General features: G+C 34.0%; 3 protein-coding genes across 4 annotated transcripts in view; 1 reads left to right on the top strand and 2 right to left on the bottom strand.

Moving 5' to 3' along the window:
• The window catches only part of LOC125877631 (uncharacterized), a 306,889-nt gene that overhangs the window by 73,367 nt on the left and 213,823 nt on the right, over window positions 1–19,699 (bottom strand). The gene's annotated exons all lie outside the window — the stretch shown is intronic.
• LOC125876346 (uncharacterized) lies at window positions 1,450–12,377 on the top strand. 2 transcript variants are annotated; one of them, XM_049557521.1, is made up of 16 exons: window positions 1,450–1,666; window positions 3,336–3,656; window positions 3,747–3,875; window positions 3,974–4,181; window positions 4,906–5,052; window positions 5,212–5,286; window positions 5,396–5,467; window positions 5,944–6,015; window positions 6,178–6,249; window positions 6,338–6,409; window positions 7,170–7,241; window positions 7,694–7,765; window positions 9,512–9,655; window positions 10,510–10,581; window positions 11,067–11,213; window positions 11,982–12,377. In XM_049557521.1, exons 2-16 carry the CDS (start codon window positions 3,462–3,464, stop codon window positions 12,167–12,169), a joined length of 1,737 nt encoding a protein of 578 aa, XP_049413478.1. In that variant the 5' UTR covers window positions 1,450–1,666; window positions 3,336–3,461; the 3' UTR covers window positions 12,170–12,377. The 2 variants fall into 2 exon arrangements, with proteins under 2 accessions (XP_049413478.1, XP_049413479.1); XM_049557522.1 differs by lacking the exon at window positions 1,450–1,666 and adding an exon at window positions 2,290–2,399.
• Window positions 13,062–17,330, bottom strand: LOC125876337 (protein PHOX1-like). Its single transcript, XM_049557503.1, has 3 exons — window positions 14,474–17,330; window positions 14,139–14,376; window positions 13,062–13,165 (listed from the first exon to the last, which is right to left on the bottom strand). Exons 1-2 carry the CDS (start codon window positions 16,665–16,667, stop codon window positions 14,228–14,230), a joined length of 2,343 nt encoding a protein of 780 aa, XP_049413460.1. The 5' UTR covers window positions 16,668–17,330; the 3' UTR covers window positions 13,062–13,165; window positions 14,139–14,227.

Raw genomic sequence — 19,699 nt, forward strand, 5'->3', positions numbered from 1 at the left:
GCCCTAATTTTTTCTAATTAAAAATTAGAAAAATTCAATGGTTTCAATTATCTTTTTAATTCTTTGAGATAAGGTGGGTCCCTAAATTTATAATAAGCAAAAAAACAAAAAAAAGAAATACTCCTACAAAGATGATAACTCTTGATGAAAAAATAGAGAATGATGTCAAGTAGAATTCTCATTTTGTAACATTTCTATTAAAAGAATGACATAAGAATAAAATTAATAAATAAAGTAATTCAATTTGGTGTGGGAATCATTTTGCGTTTACGTAAGATTGACGAAAGGTCGCATGAAAATATGATGTAACAATTTATCTATTTTATTGTTATTTTAAAGCTACTCTTATAAATAAATAAAGTTAGTAACTAAAATATAAGTTAATTTACCCAATCGCAATATCTTAAAATACATTAACAATCTAAAAATATTTCATTTATCAAAGTTAAACCTTAATATAAGGGTTAATACATAATAAAAAAAACTTTAAAACCATTTACTTTTTAACTTTCATAACAAAATAGTGCTACTTTTTTTTTAATTATAATATTCCTTATTTAATTTTTTATTTGAATGGAACTATGAATTTCAATAATTTATTTATATATCTCAATAGTAATGACACCATATTCTTAATTTGATTAATTTTTAGCAAACTACTATTCACAATTTGTGAAGATCTTTCTAGTTATATAAGAAATCTTTGATTAATATTAATGTATGCATTATATGTGTGCATTATATAATACACACATAAATATTTTTACGTAACTTGAGCTTAATTAATATTTATATTCTTTAATTTTGGTTACTTATATTTATATAAAGTTGAACAAATACATATTATATCCTACATGGCATAAGCGGATATTGTCATCTAAAATGCGTGTGTCTATTTTATTTTTTGATGATCGTAGTGTCCGGGCCAGCTTTCACGCACCATTGAATAATTCAATAGGATACCTACTGGCTCCCACCACCAACAACCAACAGGTACCAGGTAGCTTTATCCACAAAGACTAGGACAGATGAGAAAAATTACTTAGTGTTTTTTATCTCCGCTGAATTTTGAACCTGAAACCTCAAGGTTCTCAACCACTTCATTGACCACTAGGTAATACCCTTGGATCTTGGACAATTCTATCTACCAAGACTAGAATATGTATACGATATATCTACTTATTCAACTTTATATTAATTTACATACTTATTTGAGCATACACAAAATTAAAAAATATAGATATCAGTTTAGACCATTAAAAGCTAAAACCTATGATAATAATAATGATAGGTTGACAAATCATAGTACTCCACAATGACATAAAAAACAGTACTAGGAATAAAAACGTTACATCACTTTTTTTATCATACAATTTTATTTTTTAAAAAGAAGTTTCTCTTATCTTCTTGCTACTATATAATCAAATGAAATCATATAAATGACTCGTGAAAATTTGCCATACTTTGATACAATGATATGGACAGGTGGCACACATACCAAAAAATAGTTCCCTTTTTGTTACCACCACCTTGCCTCTTCCTTGTATAATTTTTTGTTCCTATCATAACTGACATTAAAAATCAAATCTTTTGTATTTATCCTCTGATGAAAAGTAGATAAAAGGGTCTTTTTGTTGGAGTATTTTGGGGCTTTAAACTTTGAAAGGTATGAAATTTTAGTGCAAAAAACTAAAGTTTGTTCATGTTACTATTTTGAGTGAGTTTTTGTTTATCTTGGCATGCATTTATGCTTTTTAGGGTTTATTTTTTATTGACAATATGTTGTTTTTTGTGAGTTTTTTTCCTACCCTTTGTTTAATATGCTTTAAAGTTTCAAACTTTATGTTTTTTAGGGTTCATTTTATATTTGACAATATGATGTTTTTTTGAACTTTTTTCCTACCCTTTTTTTTATTATGCATTAAAGTTTCAATCTTTATATGTATTTTTGTGTATTTGAGTAGTAGAAAGAAAGAAACTTTTAGCCCTCTCCTTACTTTGGGTCTTTTGAGGTATGAAAATTTTAGTGGAAAATACACACTGAAAGTTTGTTAATGTAATTATTTTGTGCGTCTTTCTTTCTCTTTGCATGCATTTATTGACAATATGTGATGTTCTTTGTTTTATTGTACTTTAAAGTTTCAAACTTTATAGGTGTATTTTTGGACAAGTGGCACATACCCATATGGTTCCCCTGTTCTTGCTACCACCTTGGCTCCTTCTTGCCTCTTCCATCATTAATTTTGTTCCTATCATAACTGACATTAAAATTCAAATCTTTTGTATTTGTCTTCTTAAAGTAGATAAAGGGTCTTTTTGTTGGAATATTTTGTCTTTTAAGGTATGAAATTTTTGTGCAAAAGATAGACAATGGAAGTTTGCTAGTGTAACTCTTTTGAGTGAGTCTTTCTTTCACTTGGCATGCATTTATGTTTTTAGGGTTCATTTTTTCCCCATTTTTTGTTGACAATATGATGTTTTTTTAAGTTTGTTTTGCCTACCCTTTGTTTATTATGCTTTCAAGTTTCAATCTTTACATGTATTTTGTGTACTTGAGTAGTAGAAAGAAAGGAACTTCGACAAGTGGCACATACCTATATAGTTCCCCTGTTCTTGCCACCTTGACTCTTTCTTGCCTCTTCCTTCTATGGTTGTTCCCATCATAACTGACAATAAAAATTAATTTTTTTTTTTTTGTATTATCATCTGAGAGTAGATAAATGGTCTTTTTGTTGGAGTATTTTGAGGCTTGAAGGTTTGAAATTTTAGGTGCAAAAATAAACTTTGTTCTTGTAACTATTTATTTTTTTAGTGCTCATGTAACTATTTTGAGTGAGTTTTTGTTTCTCTTTGCATGCATTTATGTTTTTGAGGATTCACTTTTTATTGGCAATATGATGTTCTTTTAAGTTTCTTTTTCATACTCTTTATTTGTTATGCTTTAATGTTTCAAACTTTACATGTATTTTGTTTGTACTTGAGTAGTAGAAAAAAAGAAACTCTTTGCCCTCTCCTTCTATACATGGCCTTAGTATATGAGTATATTTCTATGAGAAGGTTGAGGAAGTGGACTTTTAAGGTTGTTTTCTTGTTTGATAGAATGAAATGGAGTTTAGTATCTACATATTGTATTTTATTTGTTAGTGTATTTTACGTATTTATTATGTGTTTTTTATACTTTTTCACTGAGAGGAGTCGAATATAAAGAAGTATACACACACGTGAAGTATACACTATGCAGATACTATACTATCTGCATAGTGTATTTTATTTGGCTCTGCAACTGTTACCTATATGTGGAATTTTGATGTGTAAAATATGTCTCTCTGTTGCAGGATAGCTTTTGAATGCTTCTGCAAAATTTTAGCAGACATATAGGATTAGTCAATTCATAATTGAGCCATAGAACCCATCTTTTTGGAGCGTTTAATGATAGTGAGTCTTCTCAAGGGAATTCCTTGATGGGGAGTGTTTGTTCATGTAAAAGAGACCACTATGCTGATGAGAACATAACTAGAAGAGGCTTTTCTGGTAGATACTTCAAATTTGGCTCAAAATGGCTAGAGTCCTCCCTTTTTTTGCCCGCTGCGTGTTGTCAATTTCAACAAAGCCATTGTCCGTCCCTCATGGAAGTATGCATTTGTAAAATATGCGAGGTGACTAAATATCTCTGCTACATCCCTTTGAGATTCATGGTCGAGTACTTCGTGTTTGTTCAGGAAATTTTATGCTCTCTGTATTAACAGGACATTGACAAATATCGTTCATTTTCAATGCTCCCAAGAGACATAAGCCAGTTGATATTCAACCATCTGGTGGATTCATGCAGCCTTTCTGATAGCTGTATTGAGGCTTTTAGAGATTGCGCCCTGCATGTAAAGTCCTCGCTTGTATTGGAAGCTTGAATTTAATTATTGTTTCAATACAGGATCTGGTTGATTATTTCATTTGATGGTTTTCTTTTTGCTGATAGGATATGTGCATGCGAGAACATATGAGAGTAAACAATAAATGGATGGATGTCATTTCTTCACAAGGATCATCATTACTGTCTGCATATATCTCTAGCACCGAGGTTACAGATTTTGGTTTAAGCCTCCTTAGGAATTGCTCAAACCTCCAAGCCTTAGGTTTGGATTGCTGCGACAAAATTTCTGCCCGTGGCATAAAGCACATCGCTGGTAGTTATTGCTACTCCCTCTGATGATATATTACATGTTAACCTATACTGCTCTCTTGCAACTAATTTGACATAGAAGGATTTTTTCTTATGAAGCTAATATTATTGCTTTTGTTTACCGTGTCCGTTATAGCTTTCCACAATTAGCATGAATGTAGAAAGATTTGTAATTGAATTCTCTATTTGCTTTCAAGCTTTATTTATCTTTGACATTGGATCATAAATTATTAAGTTCTGCTTCTATTAATCTGATTATAATTAGTCTAATTACCAGGGACCTTTTTTTTCATTTACATTTGTGGGATACCAACCTCTATGAACTTCACTATTATTCAGATATAGAAAAAGGAAATCTGAAAAATCCATCCCAAGGGATCTTCCATTGATGCCTCAACACTGCGGTGATCTGCTTCTTAATGCAGCTTAAGAAACTGAATCTCAGGAAGTAATTTATAATGGAATGCTTTACATGCTTGATAAAATTGATCAGATTCAGACACATAATTTGAGCTTCCAAGATCATTAATGAATTTACTTCCATCTCATTCGGGGGTTGAATAACAATTTCCTTGTTTTCTATGGATAATGTGAATTATCAATTTGATTTGATGAATCATTTTGTCTTGTTTGCCAAAGTGGATATGTCACTATCTCCCCCACCCCACCCTGCAATCTCTATGTACTAGAATTTCTGGCGATGACGATCCATTATATTTGTTGCTCAGGTTTTACAGATTTGACATACTTGAGTTTTAGAAAATGCAATGGGATCAGTGCTGAATCAATGAAAAGTTTATCCGGCTCAATGAAACTAGTCAAGTTGGAGTTTGAGCGATGTCCTCTAGTTCATGGAGGTTTTATTCATCTTGAAGGTTTGTTGTTTTCCCGTATTTCTTGTTGAGGAGACAACATTATGTCGTCTTTAATGTTTGGCTATTTTTGTCGTTTCTGATCATACAAGTGCAATGCATATGTCCCTCTTTGTTTGGTTGTGTGCTGCCCTTTATTCATTTGTGTCTTTTAACTTTTAGGTTTGACGAACCTTGAATCTCTCACTATAAGAAACTGCAAGTTTATTACGGATTCAGACTTGAAGCCTCTTGCAGGTATATTCTTGATGAATATGCTTTAAAATCTTCATATATATATGTGTTTGAGCTTGTTTCGTGGAGTTGCTTCGTAAATGTTTGCCGATTTTCACACGATATATTTCAGGGCTTGTGAATTTGAAGGAACTTCAGATTTCATGTATCGACATAACAAATGTTGGAGTGTCTTATTTAAGAGGTATCACTTACCTTTTTTGGTGTTATAAACTTTTGTGATGTCCTATGATTGTTCTAATTGATCATACCAGGACTGCCTGCATGCTTGGTTTAGGTGATCTCACATTACTTTTAAAGTTCCCGTCTTTTGGATTCTATTGTAAAAAAAAATGTTATGCTTTTTTGTGTGTTTCCATGAAAACCGAAGCCTCAGGCTCATTGCACTTTTTCTAGTTTCGCTGGTTTTACTATATCGGATTTTTTTTTTTTGAACATTTTAACATATCTTTCATTTGTTATATGATATCTTTATTTACCAATTTGTTATGTTGTTTATGTTACCGGTTTTAGCCTTTTGAGTCTGATAAATTCCAAACTTTTAAGTATGTAAGAAGCTCAATTAATAGTCTCTTCGGCTGCTTTTCGTAAAGTTTACATTTTTTTTTGTTCTATGGTTAAGATGTAATCTGGATTTGATAATATTTCATTCTTTTACAGATCTGTACAAACTAGTCGTGCTAAACTTGGAAGGGTCTGTTGTTACTGCATCATGTTTGGATTACCTCACAGGTCTGCTGCTTTTACTGTGTTATTTCCATGTTAACTTACTAGGCCTAGTTTGTGGGACAAATTTTATGAAGTAAAAGAGAGAATTTTTCAGGGAATTACTTCTCTATTCTGGGATTCCATCACGTTGTTGAAGTTTCTGATAGTTCCTTTATCATTATGCAGCTCTCACTTCGTTGAAGTCACTAAATGTCAATAGATGTCACCTATTAGATGATGGATGTGAGAAGTTTTCGGGTAAGTGGAAGACATTTGTTATCTGCCAAAAAGAACTGACTAAAGCAAAACCATTCCACATTGTTAGCCAACCGTTTTACATCTGCAGCACTCAGCAGTTTGAAAGAGTTGAATCTGGGATTTAACAATATCACGGATACATGTTTGGTACAGCTAAAAGGTCCGTAATTTCTCTTTAATTTCCTCCTTTCGAGGTTAGATAACATTTTATCTTTAGTTTCTCTAAAATTCAAATCCATTCTCTCTATGCTATCATGCTATAGCATCCTAAGATCCAAAAGCTTTCAGTTTTAACGATTCAACTTATTTCACCAAAAGTGTTTTCCTTTCAAATATAAAATATAACCTGTCTTTATTTTCATGTAATATGTCATTTATTACCCCACTCTAGTATTTTTTATCCAAACATTTCGCAAAATGAACCAGAAAAATGGAAAACATTAGCAAATTGCTAATCTGTTTCAGTCAGATAATGTTGTCATGCAAGAGTTCTATGCCTGCGGTTAACAGCCCAAACTGTTGTAATCTTGATGTCACACCTACCATTTTGTTGATATTCGTGGAGAGTTTTGTTGTTATCCAATTGATCATGTTGAGTCAAGACTCTTTCATTATGGGATCGAAACTTAAACTTGGCAATAATATGAACTTTCTTGTTACTTAATTCTCACGTGCTGAAACTTGTTTGTTTTCATCTTGAACAAACTGTTGGTATATCTAGAGTTGATATTTGGCCACCGGCTGTTGCTTTATCTTGGAGTTTTGAGATGCTTTCAGGATAGCTAGAATTGATGTTCTCTTACCTCTGATCCCTTGGTTTGAAAAAAATCAGTTTTAAGTTGAGGTGGTTACTTCTATATGTTTCATCTTTCTCCCATTATTTTGGTTATTTACTTCTTTTAGTTTTACCAATGTTGCAGGGATGACAAAATTGGAAGGCCTCTACTTGGATTCTTGTAGGATTAGCAATGATGGTCTTGCTCATTTAGCTGGTATACGTAAACATAGTTTATTTCCCCTCCCCTCCTTTCTTTGTTTAGCATTATGCTGTAGTGTCACTCATTTACTTTTTCTGCATTAAATTGTAGTCTTGAATACTTCATCATGCAGTCGATGCAATTTTTGGTGTGTTGGCGCAATATTTCCTTTGGCTGTTTGTTTAGTCCAATTCTGTGTCATTAAGACCCCTAGTCGAGTTCTAATGCCTGAAGTCTGAATATTAGACTCAAGTTTAAAGCTCAAATAAACTGAGATGGTTATATACAGACATGTTATGTGAAGTTCATGCAGATTTGAACTTGTTGGACACTCTTGGAGATTGTTCATAAGGACTTTTGAGGCTCTAAATTATTAACACCATATAGTTTGGTTAAAATGCATCCACCAGACCAGAAAGAGAGTTCTTTTTTATCTTTTACAGATTTATGTCGTCCGTCTTTTTCAGGCCTTTCAAACTTGAAAGCTTTGGAGCTGTCTGATACTGAAGTTGGAAGGAATGGAATGCTTCAACTCTCTGGTTGGACCATTTACCCTACTTAGCAACTGATTTTCCATCATATCATGTGACTTTTGGCATCACATTAGCCTAATGATTTTGATATATATGTTAAAAAAAGTCTGTTGCTTTTCTTTCATGTCAGCTCTCACACTAGCAAGTAAAGTGCAAGTGTGCAAATCCTAATTAGTTTATAATCAAATCTCACCAACCAATTTATCTTCACAAGTTAATACGCTTGCCCCGTATTTATTAGTCTTTATGAGAGGATCAGGGTGAGGACTTAAGTTGGTCAGATTACAAAAAATACTTAGGGGTCATTTGGTTTGAAGACAAGTTTTGTTGGTATAAGTTATACACAGGCATCCTTAAGGGTATTTTTGTCATTTTCATTGTTTATCATGTGTTATCTAATCCCGGTACAATTATTGCAACCTCTGGCAAGTATAATTTATCCCGGACTAATTACTAATCCTGGTATAACTAATTCTAGGATTAGTAACCAAACAAGGGCCAAGACAGTACTAAATTTTAATTTTATCCCAGGACTATCTATGCTTGTCCATTAGACCAAACGACCCTTAATGACCCCTAAAGATTTTGGCTTGAAGTGTCTGTTTAGTAGGCCAACACCTGTCAAACTTAGAATTTTACTTGAGTTTGCAACTGATCTTATTACCAATCTTCAAAATGCAATACAAACTTTTATTTATCTTCATACTTTGAGTTGATATCTACTAGAATATGTACATCCTTTTTACATTATCTTTTAGTTCTTTGTGAACAAATTCTCGATTCATTTTCATCCGTCCAAAATTCAGGGGTCTGATCATTTGTTCCTTTCACATCATCTCATTTTTTTGAATTTAGATTTCTTGAAGTTCTTAGATTTTAAACAAGTTCCCAATTCATTTTCGTATGGTCAAAACAACATACTCCTTGTGGGTCAAGGTTAATTAGTGATCCAGGTTACCTATGGTAATATCCACCTGCCAAAAGCATCTGTTGTGCTTGTGGACGTCAATTGAAGGTTCTAAGGTAAATCAGACTCCAGTTTTGCTTCCTTTTGCAGTAAAAAAAGAAAAGTGCCTTGTAGTTCTGGTGCTCTATTGCACTTAAAGTACCTTTCTCTGATTCAATTTAGTTTTTATTCCATCCCAAATTATGTGTCATTGTCTGACTTTGCATGGAGTTTAGGGATGAAAGACTTTTGAAACTTTGTGGTTTAAAACAAGGCATGCATTTGTGTGGCGGTAAATCATCTCATTAAAGAGATTAATTTGTTCCTAAATACAGAAAGGTGTCGTTCTTTTTGGGACAAGCTAAAAAGTGATGTGTGCTATATAAATTGGAAAATAGAGGTAGTAGTTATTATCCAACTTCTCCATGTGTGTTTTGTGTTGTTTTTTCCCCTCTACTTTTTCAGTGTGTAATGAGTTCTCATATTCTTGTTATTTTTCTGGCTAGAAACTGAATCTTCCTTCCTTGACATAGAATTTGTTACAAGTGACTTTCTGTACAGCGAGATTTATGTACTTTCACAGTTCAAAGACTACAATTTCAGTCGAAACTATAAGCTCTTATGGCAGTAAATCGGGGGTGTAGGGGAAAGGAATTGGTGTTTTTATCTGCATTCCGTCGAGCAATGTGTATAACATATGTCACATTCTCGACTTGTAAAAGCTTTACAGCTTACTTTTTGATGCTTCTATATTGTTATCTTGTACATATGATGACGTGCTGATTTTAACAATTGATATGTTCTAGGGTTGACGAAATTGGAAGATCTCAATCTCTCGTTCACCTCAGTAGCTGACAGTGGTTTGAAAGAGTTATCTGGATTGACTTCTCTGAGGTCACTTAACCTTGATGCTCGTCAAATTACAGATTCAGGACTTGCAGTTCTCACCGGTAAGCCCTGAAATCTTTTTCTTCTTGAATATGAGGTGCAGATTTTGGAAATCTACTCATCCCCAGTCTTGTGTCCATTTTCATTACACACACTGAACATGGTTTCAGATAGAAGATTATGAAGGACACAAATTAGGGTAGAACGTTAGTGGGTAGAGTTGAGTTTTGTGTCGCTTGTCCTTTCATACTCTTATAGTTTCTTGTACCCTGATTGTTGTCCTGTTTTCTTAAATGCTTTTTATTCTATTGAAAATAGTCTCTCTACCATCCAAGGTATGGGTAAGGTCTGCGTACACACTACCCTCTCTTCTCCAGACCCCACTTGTGAGATTACACTGGTATGATGTTGTTCTCTGAACACATGGACTTCATAGATATATTGCTAGTATAGAAGGTCGACAAACTCAGGTTACGGATATTCTGATGAATCTGATCATGCTAAGGAGAATAATGATTGGTGTGCCATATATGCGTCAGTGGAAAACCTTGAAACACCAGAATGTGTTTCTAGTAACGACTTCTTTGACATTAACAACTGTTTTTATTTGTTCTACTTTTTGTACGGAAGTCTGATATTGTACGTCGTATGAAGTTGTACTGGCAAGTAGTGCCTTCCAAATTATCATGGAAGGCTTTTTTTTACAATTATAGTGACGCTTCATTGTAATAACCAGAATTTGAAGTCTCACGATTACGGTTCATTTTGGGTTTTGTTATATTTTTGTTTGTTAGTTCATTTCTCTGGTTTTTTTGGGACAACACTCATTGTAGTTTAATAGGAGCCGTTTAGGTCATTCTTTTCTGGTTTATACTAGAAACATTAACATGTAGCTTTTTCTGCCATATGGAAGCAGGTTTAACTGGATTGACTCATCTGGATCTTTTTGGTGCTCAAATTACAGATTCCGGTACAAAGTATCTGTCATGTAAGTTGAAGCAACCGTTTATTTTTTGGAAGTACTGTCAAAAAATTTCTATTATTTTTCATGTATGTTAAGTTTTGAATATGGAGCAGGAACATTCTTATCATTTCTTTACAGATGGTGGTAAGAATGAGTTTTCTTGGCGATGTATGGTAATGGAACTATGGAAGTGAATCGACAAGAAATATTTCTTCGTTGCTGCTAGAAACTCCTTTAGTTGGTCTGATGTTAAGTGATTCAGCTGTTAATTGCTTCTTGGTCTTACTATCTATAACTTGCAATACCAATACTGACGTATGAAACGACCCTTCTAATGAGAGGAGGTGTCAACAATTTTCTTTGTGGTTGTCCTCTCTTGTTGTTTCCAATCTTCATGATTAATTTTTCCAAGCTAAACTTGTAGCTCCACTACATTTGTACTCAGACACATTGTTGTTTTCAATTTTTTACTCATTTCCAAATTCTCAAGTATGTGCATGTCTCACCAGATTTCAAAAACCTCCAATCTCTTGACCTCTGTGGTGGTCAGTTGACGGATGCTGGGGTCAAGAACATAAAGGATCTTACTTCTCTGACGTTGCTAAACCTGTCACAGAACTTGAAGCTATCAGATACAGCCTTGGAGTTTCTATCAGGTACTTTTTCATTTCATTCGGTACGTGAAACACCTACAGCAGTACTAATGCTCGTCAAAACTGCTGCTATGGATGATTAATATGGGAACTACATTGGGAATTGATGACTTCAAACATATCTAATGAAGACGATAGAACCCTTAATATGTTGAGTTTCTCTCAACATACTGATGTACGTTTTTCAATCAGCTTTAGACTAAATACCACAATGATGAATGCTTTCTGAAATAGTGATGGTGAATTTAGTGTTGATGTGTGCTTCCACATGCACCCACTCTCTTAAGGCTTTAGAAAGGAATGTATTAGTCTAGCCAACTGCAGGAATACTACTACTTTTAAAATCATTGAGGCGTTCGCGTAATGGGAACCTTGGAGAAACGGTATAGTTGCCTCGGTGTGAGCTTAAAGGTCACGGATTGAAGCCGTGAAATTATCCATTGATGCTTGCGTCAGGGTAGGCTGCTTAAAGTCCGCCCCTTGGGGCTACGGTTGTTTTTCAGGTTCTGTGTGAACACGAGTTGCTTCGTGCACCAGGTTGTTCATTCATTTAGTTGTTCGGACCAAGTTGTGTGCATCTCATTATTTCACTCCATACATATACTTCTCATCAGTATAGGTGGAGGTGTTGGTTAGCTCTGTCAACCAACAGTTGGATCGATTGGAAAAAGTTGCATTAGTGTTTTCTTTCCGTTTTTCCTTTCTCAGTTTTCAATCCTGCTTTTTCATAGTTTTCCTACTTAATTGACAACATCTCGTCTGAAAATGCAGGATTGACATCATTGGTTTCTTTGAATGTCTCAAACTCTAGAATCACCAATGACGGTTTGCAGCACCTGAAGTCTCTCAAGAATTTGCACTCTCTATACCTAGAATATTGTGGGGTGACGGCATCTGAAATCAAGAAACTTCAAGCTACAACCCTTCCAAATCTTGTGCGATACCGTCCTAATGAATGATATAGTTTATCTTGGGCATAAGACTATACATGGACAGCCATTTTGGTGTGTAGATAGAATAACACCAACGGGCTATGCAAAGATGCTCTTCTTTTTCTGTTTTGCCAATAGTTACATATGTGCTTTCTGGTGTCTGATTACCTCTGTTAAATCAGGCACTTGATGTCTCATGCCTACCTCTTACTGTAGTTTACTCTGTTTGCAGTTGATTCAACACTGTTATGTCCATATAGTGTGCATAATATATAAGCAGGCATTTGAACTTGGCTTCGGCAGGCAAGTAAGCACTTTAACTTGTAGAGTGTGTAAAGTATTAGTGGCTATTACTTGCATTACGATTAACTGTCAATAATTCTCCCATTGCTTCAAGAGGAAAAAGCACAGCAAAACTGTAATAATGCTAAAAATTCCAACATTCTTCTTGATTGGTAACCAACACTGCAGTTAAAATACAACCTAACCAACAATATGGAACATCATACAAACAAGTTCAGTACATAATTAACTCACATAATGTTACATCAATACAATGCAAGAACTCTATCTAAGACCCTAATTGTGAAAACTCTACAAAAAAAGACATACAGCAAGGCTAAACTGACACAAAATAGTACTACAAGCAATGAATGAAAATCTCGGTTACAACAAAAAGTACTAACAAAGAAATTTCTGTAAGAAAAGAATGCCTTTAGGACCCTTCCATGAGCCAAAAGGAGGATAACTGAAAACTACAGAAGCCATTTGCCACTGGCTTTGAGGAACCTGCAGCAATGGGCAAGACAACGACGATGAGGCAAAAATAAAGAAAAACATGTTTCTGCCTCTTCATCTCCATATGAAGGAAAAGAGAGAAAAAAATTTCTTTTTTTCTTTTTTTCCTTTGTGATACTGTAAAACTCGATGGAACGAAAACAGGTAATGCACAATCCTTAGTGTGATAGTGTCACAAGGTCCAAATTCCAAAACCTGTATTAACAGCTGAAGCACATACAGTCCCTGCAGAAAAAATACATGAAACATCTCTCAGATAAAGCAGGGAACAACAACAACAACAATGCAATGTAATCTCACAATGGGGTTTTGGGAGGGTAGAGTATATGCAGACCTTACCCCTTACCCCTACCTTGAGAAGGTAGAGAGGTTATTCTGATAGACCCTCAGCTCATAGAATGACAAAAAAGAGGCAGTAGAAACAAGCAGAAACGACACAAGAATAAGATAAGCGAGGCGAAAGGAACTTGATGTAGAAATTGTTGTCAAGACTCGGCATAGTTTTCAGTACAATCTGCTGAATATGTTTTAGTGACTGCATGACAAATCATCTGGATGTACTTCTGTACAGTACACTTGAACATACAAAAATTATTTATAAGCTACAGTTAGTAGTTGATTAGTGATCTTTCTTGTCCATTTTGGGATAGATTATCATCTAACCATCCAGGTACACAGGCCTGCTTTCCTTGCAAACTACAAAAATGAGTATTTATTTCCCGAGGAAGGCTGTTAGCCCTATATGAAATTGCTTAACAGGTCACAGAATTCGGAAAGATCTGAACTTGTAAACACTAGGCTACTCCCAGCAATATGTGAACTCGATGAAAAGGGAAAATATAAAAGTAACAAAATTTATGTCTTTCTGCCTACAGGAATGAAAAAGCTTTTTCAGGAATTGACCATACTTCTTTCACGTACGTGTTAAGTGCTAATTCATAGAATTAAGTATTATTGCAGCCTGACCACAAATCATTATTCAATCTCTCTACAACATGAAGACTCCAAAGAATAGAGTAATAAACTTTAAAATACAACTCAAAGCACTAAATGAGCTGAACTTAGAGATGTTGAGATCAAACATAAGTTGCTACACCCACTTAAGGAAAACTGATTTTCCTCCCCTCACCCCACCTGCCTATGTCTTTCTTCCTACAGGATATTAAATGAATGAGCATGTTAAAGACAGGATATTTACCTTCCCAGTGAGCATAAGCATAGACTGGGTGCAACAACATCCGTAATAGGGAGTTTCTTTCTTGATTCCTCTGACACCATAACAAGAACTCATGCTAATTCAAGGGCATGATACAGCTTGGAAACTCGTCGCCTAAGCAATGGTTCCAACCTGAAAGAAGGGACGCCTCTTTCCCACCGTTTTGCTTCATACATCTCATTCCATGCTTGTACTATCTCGTCAATATTGAATCCCAGCCCTACAAATATGACAAACGTCAGAAACATTTCAAATGATCTTTAAAAAAACTCACTGAAATGGGAAACAAGTTTTAAGGCAATATTTTCCAGTTTCACCTTCTGTCGCAGTACTGTTGGAACAATGATTCTTTATCATAACAGCAATATCTGTTGGAGAAGCTCCGGCCAATTCAAATTTTTCAACAGAAACCTCCAAAGATTCTTGCCAGAGTGGAAGCCCAAGTTTGAACTCCATAAGTGATCGTTCGTATAGCATGGTACCCCATAGTAAATTTATCTGAGACATCATGTTTGCAGCTTGCTCAGTAGCTTCATCTGCAGATATTCCTTTGAACAAATTCTCTGACTTCATCTTCTGCAATTGCGTTTTGTTGGTGCTTGATAGTTCGTTCAGACGCAGTTCCTCTGCCTCCTCCCACATCTGCATACCTCTTTCCATATTTTCCTCAGCACTGTTGTAAAGCTGCAGAACTTCAGTAGAAGGCCAAGAATCCAAATTGACACCAGTGCTAATCGCATAATACCAAGAAAGTTTTGCCTGCTCAAACTGTTGCTGCCCCAGAGCGAGGATACCTTCATAAAAGTTTGGTTTGATATTTAATGCCTCTTCATATCTCTCTCCTGCTTTTGAATATTCTTTTAGAGCCCAATCATAAGCAATTTTTATCTGTGCAAGCAAAGCTTCTCCGGAACTATCTTCTTTCAAGTAGACCCTTTTCCGTGCCCTGGACATATGAACATTACCCCAGTTGAACAATGCCAAAGCAGCCATCTCCTGAAATGTTTCTCCAGCTGTGCTGAAAAGGCATTGAGCTTCTTCACTTGTGATTGCCTCTTCCAAAGCCTCAGAGTATAGCTTCATTCCGACTTCATGGAGATCTAGATAAGCATCGGACTCAAATCCAACATAGTTTTTGAACAAATTAGAAAACTGGTAGATCCAATCATTAATGCAAACTGGTCCATTATGCAATTCCTTGCTTCTTTCAACATTTCCATTTTCAACAATCTTATCATGTCGTGCATTGTATTTATGATCATCTTCCACACCTTTGATCTTCTCATAGAAAGGATCCTGCTCCGGACTAACTTCCACGATATAGAATCTTATAGAACCATGTCCTACAGAAGCTTCAGCCCACCTTAATTCCTCGTTTGTTGTCACCGTAACCAGGTCGCCTTCTTGGTCCCTATACTTGATTAGGACTGCTTTTAAGCTTGGGAAACGATCGCCTATGATCTCCCTTAGTGTCAAGATACTGCAGTTCAGAGGAACTTGGGCCCATCTTATGTCGTCCCCAAATACTAATTTCACTGTTCTTTTTGGCTCTTCTTCAGTGGTATGACTGATAATTTCCTCCACCACCAATTTATCTTCAGTTTTCCTCTCCTCATTGTCCTCATCTTTGTTCTCCTCATGCTGATCCTTGGCCTTATTTGCCTCGATCTTGTCCTTACTCTTCTTTTCCTTACTCTTATCCTTAGCTTTCTTTCTGTTGGTCTTGTTGTCAGCTTTATTTCCCTCCATCTTGTCATCAACCTTTTCTTCCTGAGTCTGGTCTTTATCTGTATTTTCATTTTGGTCCTCAGTGTACCTTTCATCATTCCTGTTATCGGTTTGCTTTAATTCATTTCCGTGTTCAAATTCCTTCTCCTCCGCCTTCCCATTAACCATCTTCTCCTCTACTTTCTTGATTTTCTTCTTTAGAGCCTTCTCTTTTGATGATTTGGAGTGACTTGAAGCAAAAGGCGGTTCAACATATTCCGGTACGGGAATCAAATCTACCAGAATGTCATTCACCCCAATACCTTTTTGCTCGATGGTTGTTTTCACCCTCTCTGCAATCTCAGTAGCCATGAGATTATTCGGCTCCATCTCCAGCACCCTATTAACATCTCTCTGCGCCAAATCAAGCCTATTCAAAGCCTCATAACACCTAGCTCTCTTCAAAAGCGCCTTACTATATTTCGGTGTGACTTCAAGAGCCAAATTGCACTCATGGATCGCTCTAGGGTATTCACTCAGTCCCATCTGCATATAGCAAGCTGCTATATTACTACGGAGGTAGGAAACATCTATGTGGTTCCGCGGAAGCAACTTGATAGCTTTGTCATACTTCAGCATAGCCCCTTCACAGTCCCTTTTCTGAAATAGCTTATTCCCCTCATCCTTAAGTTCCTTCGACATAGCAATGAAAACTGCAGTGTCCTTATCAAATGCTCTAGGACTACTACTTTCACCAGATTTACCTCCTATCTTTTTCGACTTTGTCCAACTTTCCTTCCCCATTCTGAGCTCAACAAATCCAACTTTCCCAACTCAAACTAATTTCCTAATCCAAATCACTAAAACAGATGAAAAGTAACAGGACCTAACTGGTACAAAAATAGAGTCTTTGCACCAGATTAGAAATCAAGAACCAAACCCCACCACAACCCAGATAAGGAAATTTCACCAACCAAACAGAAACTTACAATCAGAACAAATCCACCAGAACCCAGAAGCCAAGAAACCAAAAAAAATCCAATCTTTTTCACAAAATACCAAGAAATAACTCAAAGAACTGAGATTTATCACCCTAAATCCAAAAGGGTATTCTTCAAAAATTACAAAACACAAACAAAACACTATATATCAGAAAAAAAAATTCTCCTTTCTATTGTAAGCAGCTCAACAAGCAAACCCCAATTGAAAGAAAAGAACCCTGAAGATAAAAACACCCCCTTTATTCAGCTGTAAACAAAGATTCTTGCTTTTTCTCTTTATTTTTTTTTCCAAAATTTAAATTAAGGATATAATTTAAGATAACTTATCTGCAAATACTCAGCTTGCTTTTGAACACCCTTCAAATTTTTATTTTTTTTTGCAGATTTTCTGAGAATTTGAAGAGAGAAGAATGCGTAGAGACTTGTGTTTTCTTTGGGTTTTTCCACAGGGAATATTTGTTTATGCAGAAATGGGGAAAAAACAGCACAAATGCCTCCACTTGTTATTTAAGCTGATTTTTATTGTTTTTTTCTTTTTAAATACAATTTAAAATTTAGAAAAATAAAAAGTAAAAAAAGGGTGTCTTGTACCTTAACGTAAACGCCACAAAAACAATGTCAACATAATAGTTGAATTTATTTATTTTTTTTTTGAAAAGACGTCGGAGCTAAATGGGATCGAGAGGTTCATTCAAATTATGTTCGACAAAATAGTGTACTTCTTCCATCTTATTTTATTTGAATTAGTTTGAGTGATACGAAACTTAATAAAAAAGGAAAGACATTGAAATTTATGGTCTAAAATAAGCTCTCATCATTTTATGATGTAATTTGATTTGACACAAAATTTAAGGAAAAAAAACTTTTAAAATTTATAATCTAAAATAAGTTATAGATATTTGTGTCGCTATAAATCATTTTATCGCTATAACTACTTATTTGTTCTTAATAAAAAATCTCTAGTTTGAATTCTTCTAAATTCAAAGTTGCCTTAATTAGGAAAGAAAGATTATGTTGATTTTGTTGTTGTTTTCTAGAATTATTTCTTTTATGTAAACAAGGATTTATAATTATAGCTAATACTTAATATATTCCATATTCCGACAACGAAACGTGGGACCCACTAACCGTGTAATCCTAGATTGTGGGGAACGTTTGGGAGAGTACAAATTAAGGCAACAGCAAAATCAAATGTGTTTTTTCCCTTCAGTTTATTTTTACTTGTTCACGATAAATTTTACATGACATAATACATGGCAAGATGAAATTTATATTTTATTTTTCCCATTTATAAGTCAAAATTTAATTTTTAATATAGAGATAAGTAAACTCATTTGAATCTAAAACTTCTAACACAATATAAATTTAAATATTAAAATTTTAATTCGTCTCTGCTTAATTTCTCATTAAATTTACTTTTGTTTTTTCACTCTTAGAATATCAAAACAAAAATATGAGTACTATTACTATTGCTACTTTTTCATGTTCTATCCTAAACATTAATTAGTTATTCTTCAACTAATATCTTATGACTTATGATTAAACATTAGTAATTATTATGAGTACTATAATAAAATATTCATATCAATTATTATTTTTAAAAATATAATAAAATTAAACTGAATATGTAAAAGTAAATTGACACACAGCATGGAAAAGTATATGTGGTGAGGGAAAGAAAGAGATATATTGTGGGGGTATGAAATATGTTTGGACCTCTAAAAATGAAGTGCACGTTATCTTCGACTCACCTCAAAAGTTTCAAACAAATAAATAATACTCTAAAAAACAGACAAAATATAAAGTGAAAGACATTATCATGTAATTGGGATAAAGCAAAATAAATAAATAAAAACTCTCCACATCTGTTATGATTTTCCACAAAATACCTATCAACCGTTTAAACCCTCTAAAAAACAAACAACAAAAATGAAGGCAAAAACTGTCTTTAATGTATGGTTTAGTTAGTATTAAGTTGTAAAACTTGACTTTTAAAATTCAAATTGTGCAACATGAACTGAGACAAAACGAGTGCAAAGGTAATTGATCCTAGGGGTAGTTGGCTAATATATTGTATTTTGCTTTACTTAAGACTTTATTATATTTCAGAAATTCAACAAAAAAAAATTAGCATTGTTTACTCCATTTTAACATAATACCCTTTCTTCAATACTCAAATTATTAAAACATGCTAGAAAAACAAAATCACCAGCTTCTTTTTAAAGTTATTTCAACTTTATGGTAAAACAAAAAAAAACATCAATACACAAAAGGCTGAAATAAATTTAACTATTTACTTATTGAACTTAAACAAAACTAAATACAAGAAAAAAAAACTATATAATCCTAATCATATAACTCAACATCACAATCATATAACAAAATCCCTTTAGGGAATTTCACTTTCACACCAATAGACTTAAAAAAGCAATGGATGCCTCAAATGGAGCACACATTTTATTTGGAGAGGATAATAGAATTAATAATTTTATCTATCGTAAAGTATTTTAATAAATGACAAAAGTTTAATTAATATTTCTAAAAGTGTTCATATATTCATTGTTTTTAATAGGATTCTCCATATTTAACGTGTAGGGGTTTTATGATCAAGTCTAAGTCGATTTTGGTTAAAACCAAAAGTTTGAATTATTCATAACGAATATCCCGATAGTTATCAAACTTGTCGTGAATAATGAATATAAATTTTATGAATAAGTAATTTAATTTTAAATGCCTTCATTTTTAATCTTGAACCTGAACTTAAATTTATAGCTTATAGAGAAATTTATGACTTTCAATTTATGAGTTCTCTTCTCACTTCGTATTTTCATTTTG

The sequence above is a fragment of the Solanum stenotomum genome, chromosome 9, assembly GCF_019186545.1.
Source record: "Solanum stenotomum isolate F172 chromosome 9, ASM1918654v1, whole genome shotgun sequence".
NCBI lineage: Eukaryota > Viridiplantae > Streptophyta > Magnoliopsida > Solanales > Solanaceae > Solanum > Solanum stenotomum.